The 14791-nt window shown below is 45.9% G+C and overlaps 1 protein-coding gene across 2 annotated transcripts in view; it reads left to right on the top strand.

Moving 5' to 3' along the window:
- Window positions 1–14791, top strand: part of LOC119001995 (nodal modulator 1) — a 51563-nt gene that overhangs the window by 30906 nt on the left and 5866 nt on the right. For both annotated transcript variants that reach the window (XM_037067650.1, XM_037067649.1), the window contains 11 exons: window positions 750–813; window positions 2022–2117; window positions 3857–4075; window positions 4176–4258; window positions 5124–5283; window positions 5409–5535; window positions 8727–8840; window positions 9728–9855; window positions 10771–10912; window positions 13269–13352; window positions 14545–14655. In XM_037067650.1, coding sequence (XP_036923545.1) covers window positions 750–813; window positions 2022–2117; window positions 3857–4075; window positions 4176–4258; window positions 5124–5283; window positions 5409–5535; window positions 8727–8840; window positions 9728–9855; window positions 10771–10912; window positions 13269–13352; window positions 14545–14655 — 1328 coding nt within the window. The remainder of the gene's footprint in view (window positions 1–749; window positions 814–2021; window positions 2118–3856; window positions 4076–4175; window positions 4259–5123; window positions 5284–5408; window positions 5536–8726; window positions 8841–9727; window positions 9856–10770; window positions 10913–13268; window positions 13353–14544; window positions 14656–14791) is intronic.

The following is a 14791-nucleotide window of genomic DNA, read 5'->3' as shown; positions in this document are numbered from 1 at the left end:
TTGTAGTAGGTGCTGGTGCATTTATATTTGTCAAGTGAAAGAACAAACAGAATCGATGTAGAGATGTAATCATTTTTTCTACTAGGAACTGCACTGGGGCTTACTCCGTGTGATACACACAGCAGAGATGGTTTGAGGTAATGTCAGTTTTTGTAGGACGTACGACAGAAATGTGGGTTAGTGATCAGTTGTGTGGAATACATTGTTAGGCTCTGCTTCTTCCTGAAATTGACTGGCAGTGATGACATATGCCCCGATTCACTGTTACCCTGCATGGTCTTCTGGCATGAACATGTTTTCTGTGATTGTTTCATAATTTTCTGGGCCTTCCCCTGCCCCATGCCCCACTTTAGGGATATTTTGTATGGAGGAGTTCAAGCTGTGGTTACCTTTTGAATTCTCAGCAGAATCTGTTAGTAGCAAACTCTCAGTCTCAGTTGCAGTAGAAATGTACTTCTGCTCCTTCTCGTGCACATAATCTGTTAGCTTGGTTTATGTGGATGAAACTGCTGTGAGTTGTTAAATGTAGAAATGAAAATCCCGAGTTTGTCAGTAAGCCGTGAAGTGGTTTGCAGTAGCGAGAGATGCCGTCAGCGGCAGCACAAACGGCATTTCTGATCTCATTGTTGCCCCTCTGTGCTATGTTGTGGGTCTTCAACCGAGGGCCTGCCTTTGGATTTCAAATGTTGAGATTGCTTAGCGTCATAGATGCCCTTCTCTGAAAATTGCTTTTGCTTTTCTGGCTGCAGGCGTGTACAAGGTGACTCCACGTTCCTGCCACCGGTTCGAACAGGCGTTCTACACCTATGACACGTAAGCTGGTGCTCCCTGCTCTGTGGGGTTCGTGGGGCTTCCGTGGAGGATGCGTGTATGTTCTCTTCTTCAGTCATTTCTGAGAGCAAAGGGAGTTTGTTTGTAGCTTTTCTGGAAGAAGTAAGTTTAGGCTTTATTTTTATTTATTTTTAAAAAGATTTTATTTATTTATTTATCTTTAGAGGGAAGGACAGAAGGAGAGAAACATCAATGTATGGTTGCCTCTCGTGAGTCCCCTGCTGGGAACTGGCCTGAAACCCAGGCGTGTGCCCTGACTGGGACTCGAACCGCGATTGTGTGGTTTGCAGGCCCGCGCTCAATCCACTGAGTTACACCAGCCAGGGCAGTTTAGGCTTTAAAAAGAGTTTCTGCATGAGGATTTGAAGACCCTTGGGTAAATTATTGCTATTTTTTAAAAATTTTTAAATTTAAACATTTTCAATTAGAGCTGACATTCAATATTATATTAGTTTCAGATGAACAGCATAGTGATTAGATAGATAATTTATGAAGTGATCCCCAATAAGTCTTGTACCCACCTGGCACCATGCATAGTTATTGACTATATTCCCTATGTTCTGCTTTGCATCATTGTTGTAACTGCCAATTTGAACTTCCCAGTCCCTGCCCCTTTTCCATCCTGGCCTCCAGCCCCACTCTGGCAACCCTCAGTTTGTTCTCTGTATTTATGAGTCTGTTTCTGTTTTGTTTGTTTGCTTATTTTGTTTTTAAGATTCCACATTAGGTGAACTCATATGGTATTTGTCTTCCTTTGATGTGTTTCACTTAGCATAATACTTGGGTAGATTATTGAGAAAATGGAGATAGGATCTCTTTCTCAAGAACTCTGTAAGCTCAGATGGAAGGCTGTGGTTTTGAAGTGGATTAAATATATTTTGTGTTAAATCTTCCTCCAGCTCTTACTGATGGAAATTTCTCAAGCTCAAGCCCATCATTTCTTTACTTTTACAAATGCTTGTGAGTTTCACTGGGAATTGGAGGTATAAAGATTTGGGGAGGAAAATTAGTTTATTCTTTAAAACCCTGATGTAGGTAATTCAGAGGTTATTTCAGCCCAAACGAAGAGCACTTTCATGTGGTATATTTTAGGGTCAGGAAGCTGGCCCGTGAAGGGTGTTGTTTTCCACCCTTTGAGAATACTAGGTGGTATTGCTAGTGTTTTCTCTCCACTTCTTTGATTTATACAGGTCTTCACCCAGTATCTTGACATTGACAGCCATTCGCCACCATGTCCTTGGAACTATCACCACTGACAAAATGATGGATGTCACTGTGACCATCAAGTAAGACCACTGCTCCATGGTGGGCTGAGCATGGGAGGGTGCGGGCGAGGCCTGGGGGCTCCTTTGCCAGACTCTCTGAAAAGTGTTTTTGATTTCTTATCTCTAGGTGTACATACAAATGGCCTTCTTTCTCATACTTACTTGACGTAGCTATAAATTTACAGCAGCCTTGCTCCTTCCCTTTTATGATTCAAGAATTAACTTTGGGTGAGGAAGAGCGTCCTGACAGCTCTCCCCAGTCTTAAATTTCTGTTTGAACTCTTTATACTTCGTGTCTTGGCTAGGGGAGAAGACACCTCTGGTTTGGTCACTGTATTTCAAGTGTTGTAGCGAATTCTCAAATCTTGCCTGTTTTTCTTAGACCTTTCCTCGAAGACTTGGAAAATGAGACGGAAAGGCTGGGAAAAGCCGCCCCTCACAGAGGGTAGGCTTTTTGTCAGTGCCGCCTTTAAGAGGAATTTTTGCAGTGTGGTGTGGCGCATCTGAGACCCTGGTTTTCTCCAGAAATGAGAGAGATTTGGCAGCACGACCAACTCTGTCAAACAGAACGAAAGTCTGAGTAACTGTCTCTGTCCTTGCCTCGGTCGGGGTTGCCTTCCCAGCGATGTCTTCACCTTTCGTCAGCCCCCTTGGCACCCGACTGTCCTTTCAGACGGTACTGACTGAGAGTCTGCAGTGTGACTGCGCGTAGGCCCCAGCTCCTGCCCTGGTCTTGTGGGGCAGGCATGTAGTTCAGGAACCAGACACAGAACTGTAAACTTACAGGTGTGATAAGTGCACTGAATTTTACCTCGTCGAGGATGGGGGCCATTCAGGAGAGGCAAGCTGGAGGGGGCCAGCCCGTGTTGAGCCAGAGTGATCCTTTAATAGTAGAAGTCATATCATTCCTGTACTTAAAACCCCAGGAGTTTTCCACTCCACTCAGAATGAAATCCGAGGTCCGTACCAAGATCTGCAAAGCCCTAGGCTGACGTCTGCTTCCCCTGGGAACCCCCTGGCCCATGGGCTTTCCCCTGGGTCCCTCTGCCAAGGCTGCCTTGGTCTCCCTGCTGTCCCTTGAGCGTGCCACAGGAGCTCCCCCTCCAAGACTCCACGGGCTTTTACCTGCCCTCCCCTTGCTTGAGACATTCCTCGCCCAGCGAGCGTCCTGGCTCCTTTCTCCTTTCCTTTAGGTCTTGGTTCAAGGTTACCTGATCGGAACGGCCTTGGCTAATCCCCTAAAAATAGCACCTCCACGCCTTTCTCCTCCTATGCTGCTTTATTTTTTTCATTGTACTTGCCCCATGACGTCATTTTCATTCCATTATCTGCCTCATCCCGGCAGGACGTGTATTCCACAGGGTTCGGGGCTGTTGTCTGTCCTGTTTGTGGCCGTGTCCCGGTGCCTGGTTCTCTGGCAGAGGATGCTCTCACAAAAGGCTGAACGAAGGACTGAGGACAGTGGCATGGGCGGAGCTCCATGTCCTCGGGAAATCTGACATGTTTTCATCGAGTCAGAAAGTCAGTAGTGTTTCATCCCAGCCCAGATGTGCCAGATACCACTACCATCATGCAGAAGTTCAGTCTTTATTTTTCAAAAACTATTAGTTTATTCAGATCAGGAGAAGACTGGGCCATGTAGTTATATTATCAGGTGTTTGGTTTTGTTACTTATGATTGACAACTTGCAGGTGTCAGATTTCCACCAACGAAAGGGACAAGTGACCACGACCTCTGGGTGGCTCTTTCCTTTCCTCCAGGTCTTCCATTGACAGTGAACCCGCCTTGGTCTTAGGCCCCCTGAGGTCTGTGCAGGAGCTGCGGAGGGAGCAGCAGCTGGCCGAGATTGAGAGCCGCAGGCAGGAGCGGGAGAAGAAGGGCGAAGAAGAAGGTGGAGAAGGAAGGACCAAGCCCCCTGTTCAGGAGATGGTGGATGAGTTACAAGGCCCCTTCTCCTACGACTTCTCTTACTGGGCCCGGTACGTTCTCTTGGGCTTTTCTCCGCAGTGTCCTCCGTTCTGATATTCTTCCTAGTGGAGGAACAGAACCAGCCAAATTGAAGTATTTTTATTATTTCAGGTCTGGAGAGAAAATCACTGTCACGCCCTCGTCTAAAGAGCTGCTCTTTTATCCCCCGTCCATGGAAGCCACCGTCAGTGGAGGTAGATGCGCACTCACTGAGCTGATGGCGCAGCTTTGTAGTTGTTTCTCTGCCTGCATTTGAACATTTCTTCTTCGTGGCTGTTCCAGTGAAGGCGTCTTTGTAAGGCACATAGATGTTACTCTCTGATGCATGAATGAATGAAATGCATAAAAGCAACTTTTACTATTAGGAGGGGGTGATCTTTTTGGAAAAAGACCTTTTTGGTTTTTCTTGACATTACCAGGTTGACACCAGAGGTCAGTGGAAGGCAAAGCCATCTGTTGCTGAAATGTGAGCATTAGTCGTCCTGTGTTTGAACTGTTCACGATGTTTGTATTTTTTGCTAGGGGCGTTGGAAGGGGTCTTTTTAGGGCTGGATGATCAGAAGTGCTTACTTCAGGAGCATTTATTTGCCTTTGGTCAGCTGGTTGTTTTTTTAGCGTTATGGGCTCATTAAGTCCTGGGCATTGACGTGGTTCGTGTTTGGATGTAGGTGCACTGAGGAGCCCAGCTCTCCAGTGGTGGCCTATTTGGGGGGCTGTTTGTTTTGGGACCTCTGAGGTCGAGCCGTGGCCTCTTACCTGCCCTAAAGGCCTCTCTCCCCATTTGTGGCCTTTGAGAGCCAAGAGAAGAGGAGTAAAAACTCAGCCTTTGTTAGGTTTACCTGCTAATGTCATTGGCAGTTAAATGAGGCCTTTCCAGGATGAAGAGAGGCTTGGGCCACTTCTAGTCATTGAAGTTTCTGGAACATTGGACAACCTCATTTGGAGGTTAGCTCTAAATATCTCAGTTTTAGGGCCTTCTTTATTGGGACGCCCCCAACCAGAAGATCCCCTCGCTCTGCAGCTAGGCTGTGTTCTTCTGTTTCCTTCTTCCCTTTTTAGAAAGCTGCCCGGGGAAGCTGATTGAGATCCATGGGAAAGCAGGCTTATTCCTGGAAGGCCAGATCCACCCAGAGTTGGAAGGAGTTGAGATTGTCATCAGTGAAAAGGGGGCAAGTTCACCCCTGATCACAGTCTTTACTGATGACAAAGGTGCCTATAGGTAAGTCTGTGATAAGGAACATTTGCTTGGCACTGGTTGGGGAGCCCAGATTGCCTTGCGGTTAGGTGATGCCTCCTCCAGGAATGTGACACAAGCCATCTCTGCGTTCGCTCTCTTTTATTCAGTGTTGGGCCCCTGCACAGTGACCTGGAGTACACCGTGTCCTCACAGAAGGAGGGCTACGTTTTGACGGCAGTGGACGGAACCATAGGAGACTTTAAGGCTTATGCCTTGGCGGGCGTGAGCTTTGAGGTAACACTGTGTGCTTTTAAGAAGCAGTTTTTCGGAGGTGTAATTGACATAAAGTACACTGCACATGAAGTGTATAATTTGATATATTATCAACATGGTTTCAACATATGGGCACGCCCATGGAAACACCACCACAGTCAAAATAGTGAATACCTCTGTCACCCCCTGCCCCCAAAGTTTCCTTGTACCCTTCAGTAATAATCCATCCCCCCAGCAGATCTGGTCTGCCCTCCGTCACTGTAGGTTAGTGTGCATTTTTCAGAGTTTTATAAATGGAATCATACAGGACATCCTCTTTGGCATTTGCACTTAGCATAATTTGGGGATCTGTTACTTTAGCTTGCTTGCATACCTTTTGCGAAGTGCTTCAAACTTTTCTTCTCAACCGTTCTGTGCCGAAGGACGCAGTCTGTTCCTCTCCTGGTGTTCACTGTCTTTCTTTCTTCCCCCCCTCCTTTTTGGGGAGAAGCGTGCCGTGAGGTGCACAGAGGGCGCCTGCAGAGCCTGGGTGTGAATATTTTCAACATGGACAGTGAAGGGAAAGAATGGCAGATTGCCTCACATGAAGAATGAAAATCCTAGATTGCAGGATACATTTGAAACTAAATTGAAAGGTAGTCAAACTGGGAAGGAATATTTACACCACAAATAAGGTGTAACTCCCCAGAACTTCTGCCAAGATGGAGGCGTAGGTGGAAACACTGTGCCTTCTCCCACAACCAAGTTTGAATACAACAAAGGTTTAGTAAACAAAGACACAGCCAAAGAACAGAAAATTGAACTATATGGAAGTCCGACGACAACAACAAACCCTTCAACCAGGACTGGTAAGAGAGGCGGAGCCAGCATCGGAGCAGGGTCGGGCAGGAAAGATCCCCCAACCCAGGCATGCAGGCAACCTGGACCTAGTCGGTGTGCGGGGCAGACTGACCGCGGTGGCACATTCGAGTGCAGTGGGACGAAACGCGAGGGCCCCGGTGATGGTAGCAGCTGCGGCGGCAGCGGTGGGAGGTGGCAGACAGGACCGCCATTGCTCCTCTTTGACCCTGCCCCCACGTACAGTGTCACAACTTAGCGGCTGAGTTGCCCTGCTCTGATGAACACCTAGGGCTCCGATCCTGATATGTAACAGGCACGAACAGCCCAAAAGATGGCTCAAGAAGAACTCAAAGCCCCACAGCCGATAACTCTAAGCAACCAAGAAATAGCCAGCCTCTCAGATGCACAGTTCAAAACACTGGTCATCAGGATGCTCATAGAACTGGTTGATTATAGTCACAAATTAGAGGAACATATGAAGGCTAAACTAATTGAAATGAAGGGAAATGCACAGGAAACCAATAGTGATGGAAAGGAAACTGGCTCAAATCAATGGAATGGACCAGAAGGAAGAACAAAACATCCAACCAGAAAAGAATGAAGAAATGAGAATTCAAAAAAATGAGGAGAGGCTTAGGAACCTCCAGGACATCTTTAAATGTTCCAACATCCGAATTATAGGGGTACCGGAAGGGGGAAAGAAACAGCCACGAGTGGAAAACTTATTTGAACAATTAATAAAGGAGAACTTCCCCAGTCTGGCAAAGGAAATAGACTTCCAGGAAGTCCAGGAAGCACAGAGAGTGCCAAAGAAGTTGGACCCAAGAAGGAACACACCAAGGCACATCATAATTACATTAGCCAAGATTAAAATGAAGGAGAGAATCCTAGAAGCAGCAAGGGATAAGAGGACAGTCATCTACAAAGAAGTTCCCATCAGACTGTTCTCCAAAGAGACCTTACAGGCAAGAAGGGGCTGGAAAGAAGTATTCTAAGTCATGAAATCCAAAGACCTACAGCCAAGATTGCTCTATCCAGCAAAGCTTTCATTTAGAATGGAAGGACAGATAAAGTGCTTCTCAGATAAGGTCAAATTCAAGGAGTTCATCATCACCAAGCCCTTATTATATGAAATGCTAAAGGGACTTATCTAAGAAAAAGAAGATGAAAAATATGAACAGTGAAAGGACAGGAAACTCACAGTTATTAACAGCCACACTTAAAACAAAAGCAAACCAAGAGGACAGCTAGATCAGGAGTGGAACCATAGAAATGAAGAACACATGGAGGGTTAGCAACAGGGGAGTGGGAGGAGGAGAAGAGGGGAGAGGGTACAGAAAATAGCATAGACAGTAGGTAGAAAATAGGGGGAGGGCAAGAATAGTGGGGGAAATATAGAATCTAAAGAACTCGAGACACGTGGTTATAAACTAGGGGGGAGAATGGTGGGGGGGTGTGCGGGTGGAGGGGAATGAAGGGGGGAATAGAACAACTGTAATGGTATAATCAATAAAATATATATATTAAAAAAAGGTGTAAATCCCCAGTTTACAAGGAACTTCTAAAATTGGTAATAAAAAACCCAATAGAGAGATAATGAACAAAGGATGTAAAGAGGCGATTCACAGAACTAACACAAATGCCTAATAAACTTAGAAGAAATGCAAAGGAAGTTACCTTCGAAATGCTGGGTTTTGAGTTAGGTTTGCAATGATGAAGACAATATCCACGTTTTGGAGAGTGTGTATTTTCCCATGCATGGATGACCTCTGGAGCTATGAATGGTTACAACCACTCTGGAGAGCAATTTGGTGGTATCTTTCTGAATTCAAAATGTGCATACCCAACCGTTCTGCTCCTAGGAAGTGATTATTTAGGAAGAGAGAAAAAACTAAGTGCACAAGATATACATGTCCAGGGACCTTTCAATGGTCTTCTTTTCCACCACAAAGACGGTTTACGAGCCTCTGCCCCAGAATGGCACGCAGCTGTTAAGCAGTGAGGCAGATCTCTGTGGGCTGATAGCAGAAGAATGTCAGGATACTCGGTTGAGGGAAGAAAGCATGTGTATTGTGTCGCGTGCCGTTTTTGTCTCACCTCCTTCCCCACACGGTCCCCCAGTAAACCTGCCAGTCCGTCAGCAGTGGCCATGATGTTCATCAGCTTTGTGTGGGCAGCAAACAGTTCTGGAAGACTGCACACCGAAGTGTTAGTGTCAGTTACCCTTGGAGATGAAGAACAGACCTTTTGTTCCCCCAACAAATAACAATAAAGGAAAAACAACCCATAAAAATGACCTCTTGACAGATACAATAGGTCTTCATGGTTAACCTGAGAATTCACTTTGCTTTGGTGTTCTTTCTCACCCCCAGATAAAAGCTGAAGATGACCAGCCCCTTCCTGGGGTCCTCCTATCCCTCAGTGGGGGCGTGTTTCGTTCCAACCTCTTGACTCAGGACAATGGCATTCTGACTTTCTCAAACCTGGTAAGATGCCCTGTGACCTCGCACCTGCGTCTATTCCCCATGAGGGAGCAGGGACTCGGTGTGTGTAACTCACATATTGCTTGACAACGTGAGAACAGAACACCAGCGTGGAGTGTGTGAGATTTCTCAGGGGACCAAATGTAATTAGAGTATCGCTCTTACCAGAACTTAATGCGGCTGATTCATGTTCCCTTCTGCACACACTTCTTGTTTTCTGGTCACCCCCTTGTCATGAAGATAATGTAATTAATGACCCTGGTCACAGCAGCTCCTGTCTTAGGAGGCCCTTTGTTTTACTACAGGATCCTGTTTCTAATGCTGAGCCTTGTTCAGCATTTAGCTTGTGTTTCTTCTGCAAAGCACATTCGGCATGGTATAAAGAAAGCACCAATTTTTCGTTCCAGTTGTAGTCTGAGCCCTGGGCTGGTGGGGGCTCAGGAAGTGTATGTTAATTGGCCATCTTGTCAGTCCTGGGAATAAAGTGACTATTACAGGGATGTCACAAGCAGGCAATGAGGTATGTCCGAGAGGTTGCACGCTGTGTGGTGACGCATACCAGGGTTCAGGTCTTCACTCTGCCCTTGCTGTGTTATCTCGGGCAGGTTACTAGATCTCTCTGCTCCTCAGTTTCTTCATCCCTAAAATTCAAATGATTGCTCCCTTTCACAGTTACTGAAGGCATATGATAATGACAGCTGCTATTGTTAGAATTATAATTGTTGTTACTGTAACTATTTATGGTAGAGTTAGTGGTGTAATTTCTGTCGGTCTAGGAAGTGCTGGAGCTCTCATGGCATAATTCCAGTCCATCGTGACTTTATTTGCCCTGTTTTCAGCCTGACCTAGATGTGGTCGCAGAGGTTCAGTTTGTGGTTGTCTTTCGGCAGAGCCCTGGCCAGTATTACTTCAAGCCCATGATGAAGGAGTTCCGGTTTGAGCCATCCTCCCAGATGATCGAGGTGCAGGAAGGGCAGAACTTGAAGATCACGATCACCGGGTACCGGACGGCCTACAGGTAAGCAGCCCACGCCCACTTTCCTCACGTCCAGGCCTGGGCTGTGGAATCGCCCTCGTGCTTCTGTCATCAGGATGCCCGTTCCAGCCTTCATGCGGATTTTATTTGGGAGCCCAATGAAATGAGATACGAGGTTCAGAGATTTTTTGCTGCCCCCCTTTCCTTCTGAAATTGCAAACTAGTGATTCAGTCACAAAGTTCCCCATGTTGAAACAGGTCAGAGAGAGCCTATATAGTTGCTTAAAATCTTTACTTTTAAAAAAAGTTGGAAACTTGAATTAAATTTTCTAAAGGAAGATGTGTGTTCGCTTGAGTAAAACTTCAAAACGTTAAAAAGAGTACCCAGTGTCCTCTGGTCCTTGTCTGTCAGCCACCCAAGTTTTCCAGTGTCTTAAATACTTCCAGAGATGGTTTGTGCCGATGCTGGTGTGCGTGTCCACGTGTGTGTTTGTATATGTACACATGTACATGTTTATACGCATTTACAAACGCGCTTGAGATGAACATTGATTAATCAGAAGGAGGGCATTCAGAAATATGGACCATTTTCAATAATGGAATAAAAGAGGGAATGATTTAATGTTATTGAATGCTTCGTTATTTAAAATAAAACTTAAAGTGAAATGGAATAAAAACAAAACTTAGCCTTTTGAAATTACAGTTTTCTGGAGCATCCCTTAGAATGTATGAGAAGAGGTACTGACGATACTGGTACTGGCTTGAGCCTGCTGCGGGAAGGCTGCATTGGCCAGTGCTGCAGCTAGTCTGAATTGGCTGGGTCCTGCCGCATACTGCTCCACTGAGCTGTTTTGCGCAGTAATTCGTTGGCAAATGCAGGACACTTTACCCGAAATCCTCACGTGCTTCAGAGAAGCACAAGAATATCACGTTCCGTTTCTTCTCTTGTTACTCTAGTTGCTACGGCACGGTTTCTTCTTTAAATGGGGAACCAGAGCAGGGTGTTGCCGTGGAAGCGGTGGGACAGAACGACTGTAGTATTTATGGAGAGGACACCGTGACAGATGAAGAGGGAAAGTTCAGATTACGTGGCTTGCTGGTGAGACTTTGAACATGTTTTATTAGGGGATTTTTTCGTACTGTCTTATGGTGCCCCCACCCCAGACTGCTAGGAATGGGCTAGGCCAGAGGGCTGGGGAGGTGGGTCAAGGTCTGGAACCCTCTAAATTTTTCCTTAACTGACACATCTTATCTTTCACCTAGCTGACATATTGGGTTGGGGTTTTGTGGCAAAGCAGACTTAGAAACCCACAGATCTGGTGTAACTTTTGCCTGGCATTGGGTGGTCACAGCTTAGGCTAGGGCTCTCACACCAAAGGCCTTTGAGACCAAATGAGAGGTGGGAACGGTTGAAGGAGGCTGGGTGCACAGTAGGGAGTGGAGAGGACTGTGGGCACCTGGAGAAGGCGTGGCCCATGTCAAGGTCTTGAGAAGCTACTGCCCAGCCCCAGCTCATGGCCATGCGGAAGGACAGTCTGAGGGTAACCACATTTTTTAATTTTTAAAAGCATAGTCAGAAATTCAGATTTCCATATGAAAAGGCCTGATCTTTAGATGTTCACAAAAAATTCTTTGTGTGGGCCAGACAATGGCAACATTTGGTTTCAGATTTATAGTGTTTTTTTGTAATTTTTATTTGGGCATCCATTCATATGCTCATTCAGCACACAGCGAATGTATACTATAGAAGTCACAGAGAGAGTGTGGGTTGACCCCAGCCAGTGGACTGGGTCACTTGGATGTGGGGTTGGGTCACAGCCTTTCAGATTGACAAACTGTGTATTCTCAGGCGACCCCAGAAATAGTCACATATATCTAGGCGACAGGTGGATGTTTGCCCAAACCACATGAGCTGAGATGCACATCAGTTTGCCAGTTCGTGTAGGTGCATTGGGGCAATGCTGTTTTTTTCCCCAAAGACAGGAGTAGTCGTGTCCAGTGTTCAGGGCACCCCACTGTCAGCTATTGGGGGACCTGGAAGTCAGTCAGGTCAGGAGCCCAGGGAAAGATACTGATCTTTTTCCCCCCAAATAAATGTGTAAGAAGAAGTAATTCAGAAGTTTATAGTCAAAGGGTTCATTTATACTATTCAAGCCTTGCTTTTAAGCTGAATTTATCTGATTTGCAGCCTTCCTAGAAATTCTTCTTTGAACTCATATCTCTCTTGATCAGAGTTGCCACTAACCCATACAGCAGTGTAAAGAAACAAAGAACTTCATTTCATCAAGGCAGTTCACTTCCATCTACTGTAAAATTACCATCATGTGCTAGCTTTCTTAGAACAAAATACTGCTTGCCAAAAAATTATTTGAGTAAATATATGAGGTCTGTACAGAAGATATCCAGCCATGTAGTATGACAAATAAAGACATTTATTGAAGAAGATACAAGATATAAGAAACATTGTACATAGGACGGTGATGCCTCAGTCCCCTTCACAGTAGGCGTGTTTGGACCCCACCCAGTCCCCCCAGTCATCATCAGCTGCCCATCGTATTTTCCTGAATCTCATTGATGATCTAAAATCTCTTCTTTTTCAAAGGTGATTTTTAGTTTTGGGAAAAGCCAGAAGTCACAGGGCACCAAATTTGGACCTTAGGGGGACTGAGTCACCTGGATGATTTGATGTTTTGCCAAAAAAGCTCTTGAGGACATGTGATGTATGAGTGGGCGTGTTGTCGTGATGAAGCTGCCAGTCACCAGTTGTCTAGAGCTGCAGCCTTCTGAACCATCTGCATAGTTTCTGCAGTGCAGTGTTCAAGCTTGATGCAAAATTTGATGCAGATTTGTTGCTCTACTCACTCAGTCATTTTGAATGTGATGGCCACACAGTACATGTGCTCACGCAGTGGTGTATCATGTGTTCATTGTCAAAAAAAGTTGTCTCAGAATGGTGACTTTTTGGTAAACGTGATATACACCTATATATTCAAGCAATAGAATAAAAAGTATAAAGAAGAAATTTTTAAAGGGGTAAACCCAAAATTGCATTTCCCAGAAATAATATTCATGGTAAGCCTTTGGGATTGTCATTCCAGATATCACGGGGTGCATATGTACAGTAGAGCAGAGGGGTGGGCAGCAGGAAGGAAGAACTTTGTCAGACTAAGAGCACATTACGTTCGCAGTTTTGAAATGAGAGACCACATTTAATTTTCCTTGGGTAGAGGAAACTGAATGGGGCTGGAGAAAGTGCAGAATGTCAGATGAATGTTTCTTCATCAGGGGGCTTTATAAGGAACTCTTTAGAAGGTTCCCAGGCTGCAGCCTGGGAACTGAAATGGGGGAGGCAGAGAAGCTCTGTCTGGGTGAGGACCTGCAGTCAGAGCGGGCTCAGCTCAGGTTGCATACGACCAGCCTCTTTCTAGAGAAGTGACGCCTGGGTTTGTCTGCAGCCAGGATGTGTGTACCATGTGCAGCTCAAGGCAGAAGGCAACGATCACATTGAGCGGGCTCTCCCCCACCACCGGGTAATTACGGTAAGGCATCAAGTTCTTCAGTGGCACCGTGGTGTGATTGCTTCTCTGATCAAAAATCCTTTAGTGCCCCTGTGGCTGTCTGCCTTTCCTCTGTCGTAGGGGGTGGGGGGACTTCAAATCCTAATTAAGGGCCCTCTTAGAATAGTGTCATCTTCCGAAGCAGCATCTTGTGGGGTTTTTAATGAACAGTGTGGCTGTCAGGCATCCAGAGAAGAAATTTGAACTGTTGTTTTCCCCACTTCCCCTGCAAGCTCCGATCGTTATTCTGCAAGTTAGGGATCTTAAGGCACAAGTATCTTTTCTAATCAAGGGAGTGTAATAAAGAGAACATGGGCTTAATTGGTAGCAGGCCCACCCAGTTTCCTTACATTCGTTCGGGTGACCCTGTTTTTCTCATTTGGTGGGCAGAGTTTTTGAAATTCCAGATAATGACTTAGCTAATTGACCCCTGAAGAGACAACCCTCTGGGCCCCAGGAAGCAGCGTGAATGGCTTAAAGTGGAGCTTTTCTCCCACAGAAGAATCTCACTTGCGAGACTGGAGGGCTTGGGCGGGACACGAGGGACTGCCTGTTGGTATCTTTAGTGGGTGGCTTTGGGCCTGGAGTTTGTGGGGGTTAGAGAGGAAGGTGCTGGGCCACATAGAACTTTTTAACCTAGAAAGTGGATTTTTTGGACGTCTTTAGGACATCTGCCCTTTTAAATGGCTTTACCTTACATTTGCGTGTTTCCTTGCCATGGTGACTTAGGCCAGTATTGCAGGCAGTCACGGGGACTGCAGTCGGGCAGACAGGAAGGGTGACAAATGGGAGTGCACAGGCCCACCCACAGGGGCCGCTGTGGCTCGGCTCTTGCTGATCGCCGCCAGGCAAGAACATCTTTCTCGTTTTACAAAAGAATCTGGAAAATATGGATTTTTTTGTGTATGAAGTTTTGAAAAATGTTGGCGAGTAGTCAACACCCAGGAAACAAACACTGCATCTGTCAGACAGAGTGTGTCTGTGGGCAGGTGCAGCCTGTCTGCTTGTTGTCAGACCGGGGCCTGGGACTCCAGCTCCTTCCATGGCAAACAGACTCAGTTCCCTAATACAGGGAACAAAGCTGGTTGTGAAATAGCCCCTGGGACACCACACAGTTAGAGTAGAAGTCCTTTTTCCAGCTTCCTTAATACCAGCATTCCTTCCTTCCTTCTAGGTTGGCAATAACGACATTGATGACATAAACATCATAGTTTTCCGGCAGATTAATCAATTTGATTTAAGTGGAAATGTGATCACTTCCTCTGAGTACCTTTCTACTTTATGGGTAAGGCCAGCTTTTTAAGGCAAAAATGCCATATTATTTTCAGCTCCGAGATGAGTAGGAACAGGACGTCTGCGCCTCCCTGGAGCTTGCTTCAGCATCCTAAAGGTGGAGATGCTGAGCACCGAGGTCGAGATTT

The sequence above is a fragment of the Sturnira hondurensis genome, unplaced genomic scaffold (genome assembly GCF_014824575.4).
Source record: "Sturnira hondurensis isolate 20B ecotype Veracruz unplaced genomic scaffold, ASM1482457v3 Scaffold0017394, whole genome shotgun sequence".
Lineage (NCBI taxonomy): Eukaryota > Metazoa > Chordata > Mammalia > Chiroptera > Phyllostomidae > Sturnira > Sturnira hondurensis.
Note: the sequence above shows the minus strand (reverse complement) of the source record. Positions and strands in the feature narration are given on the sequence as shown.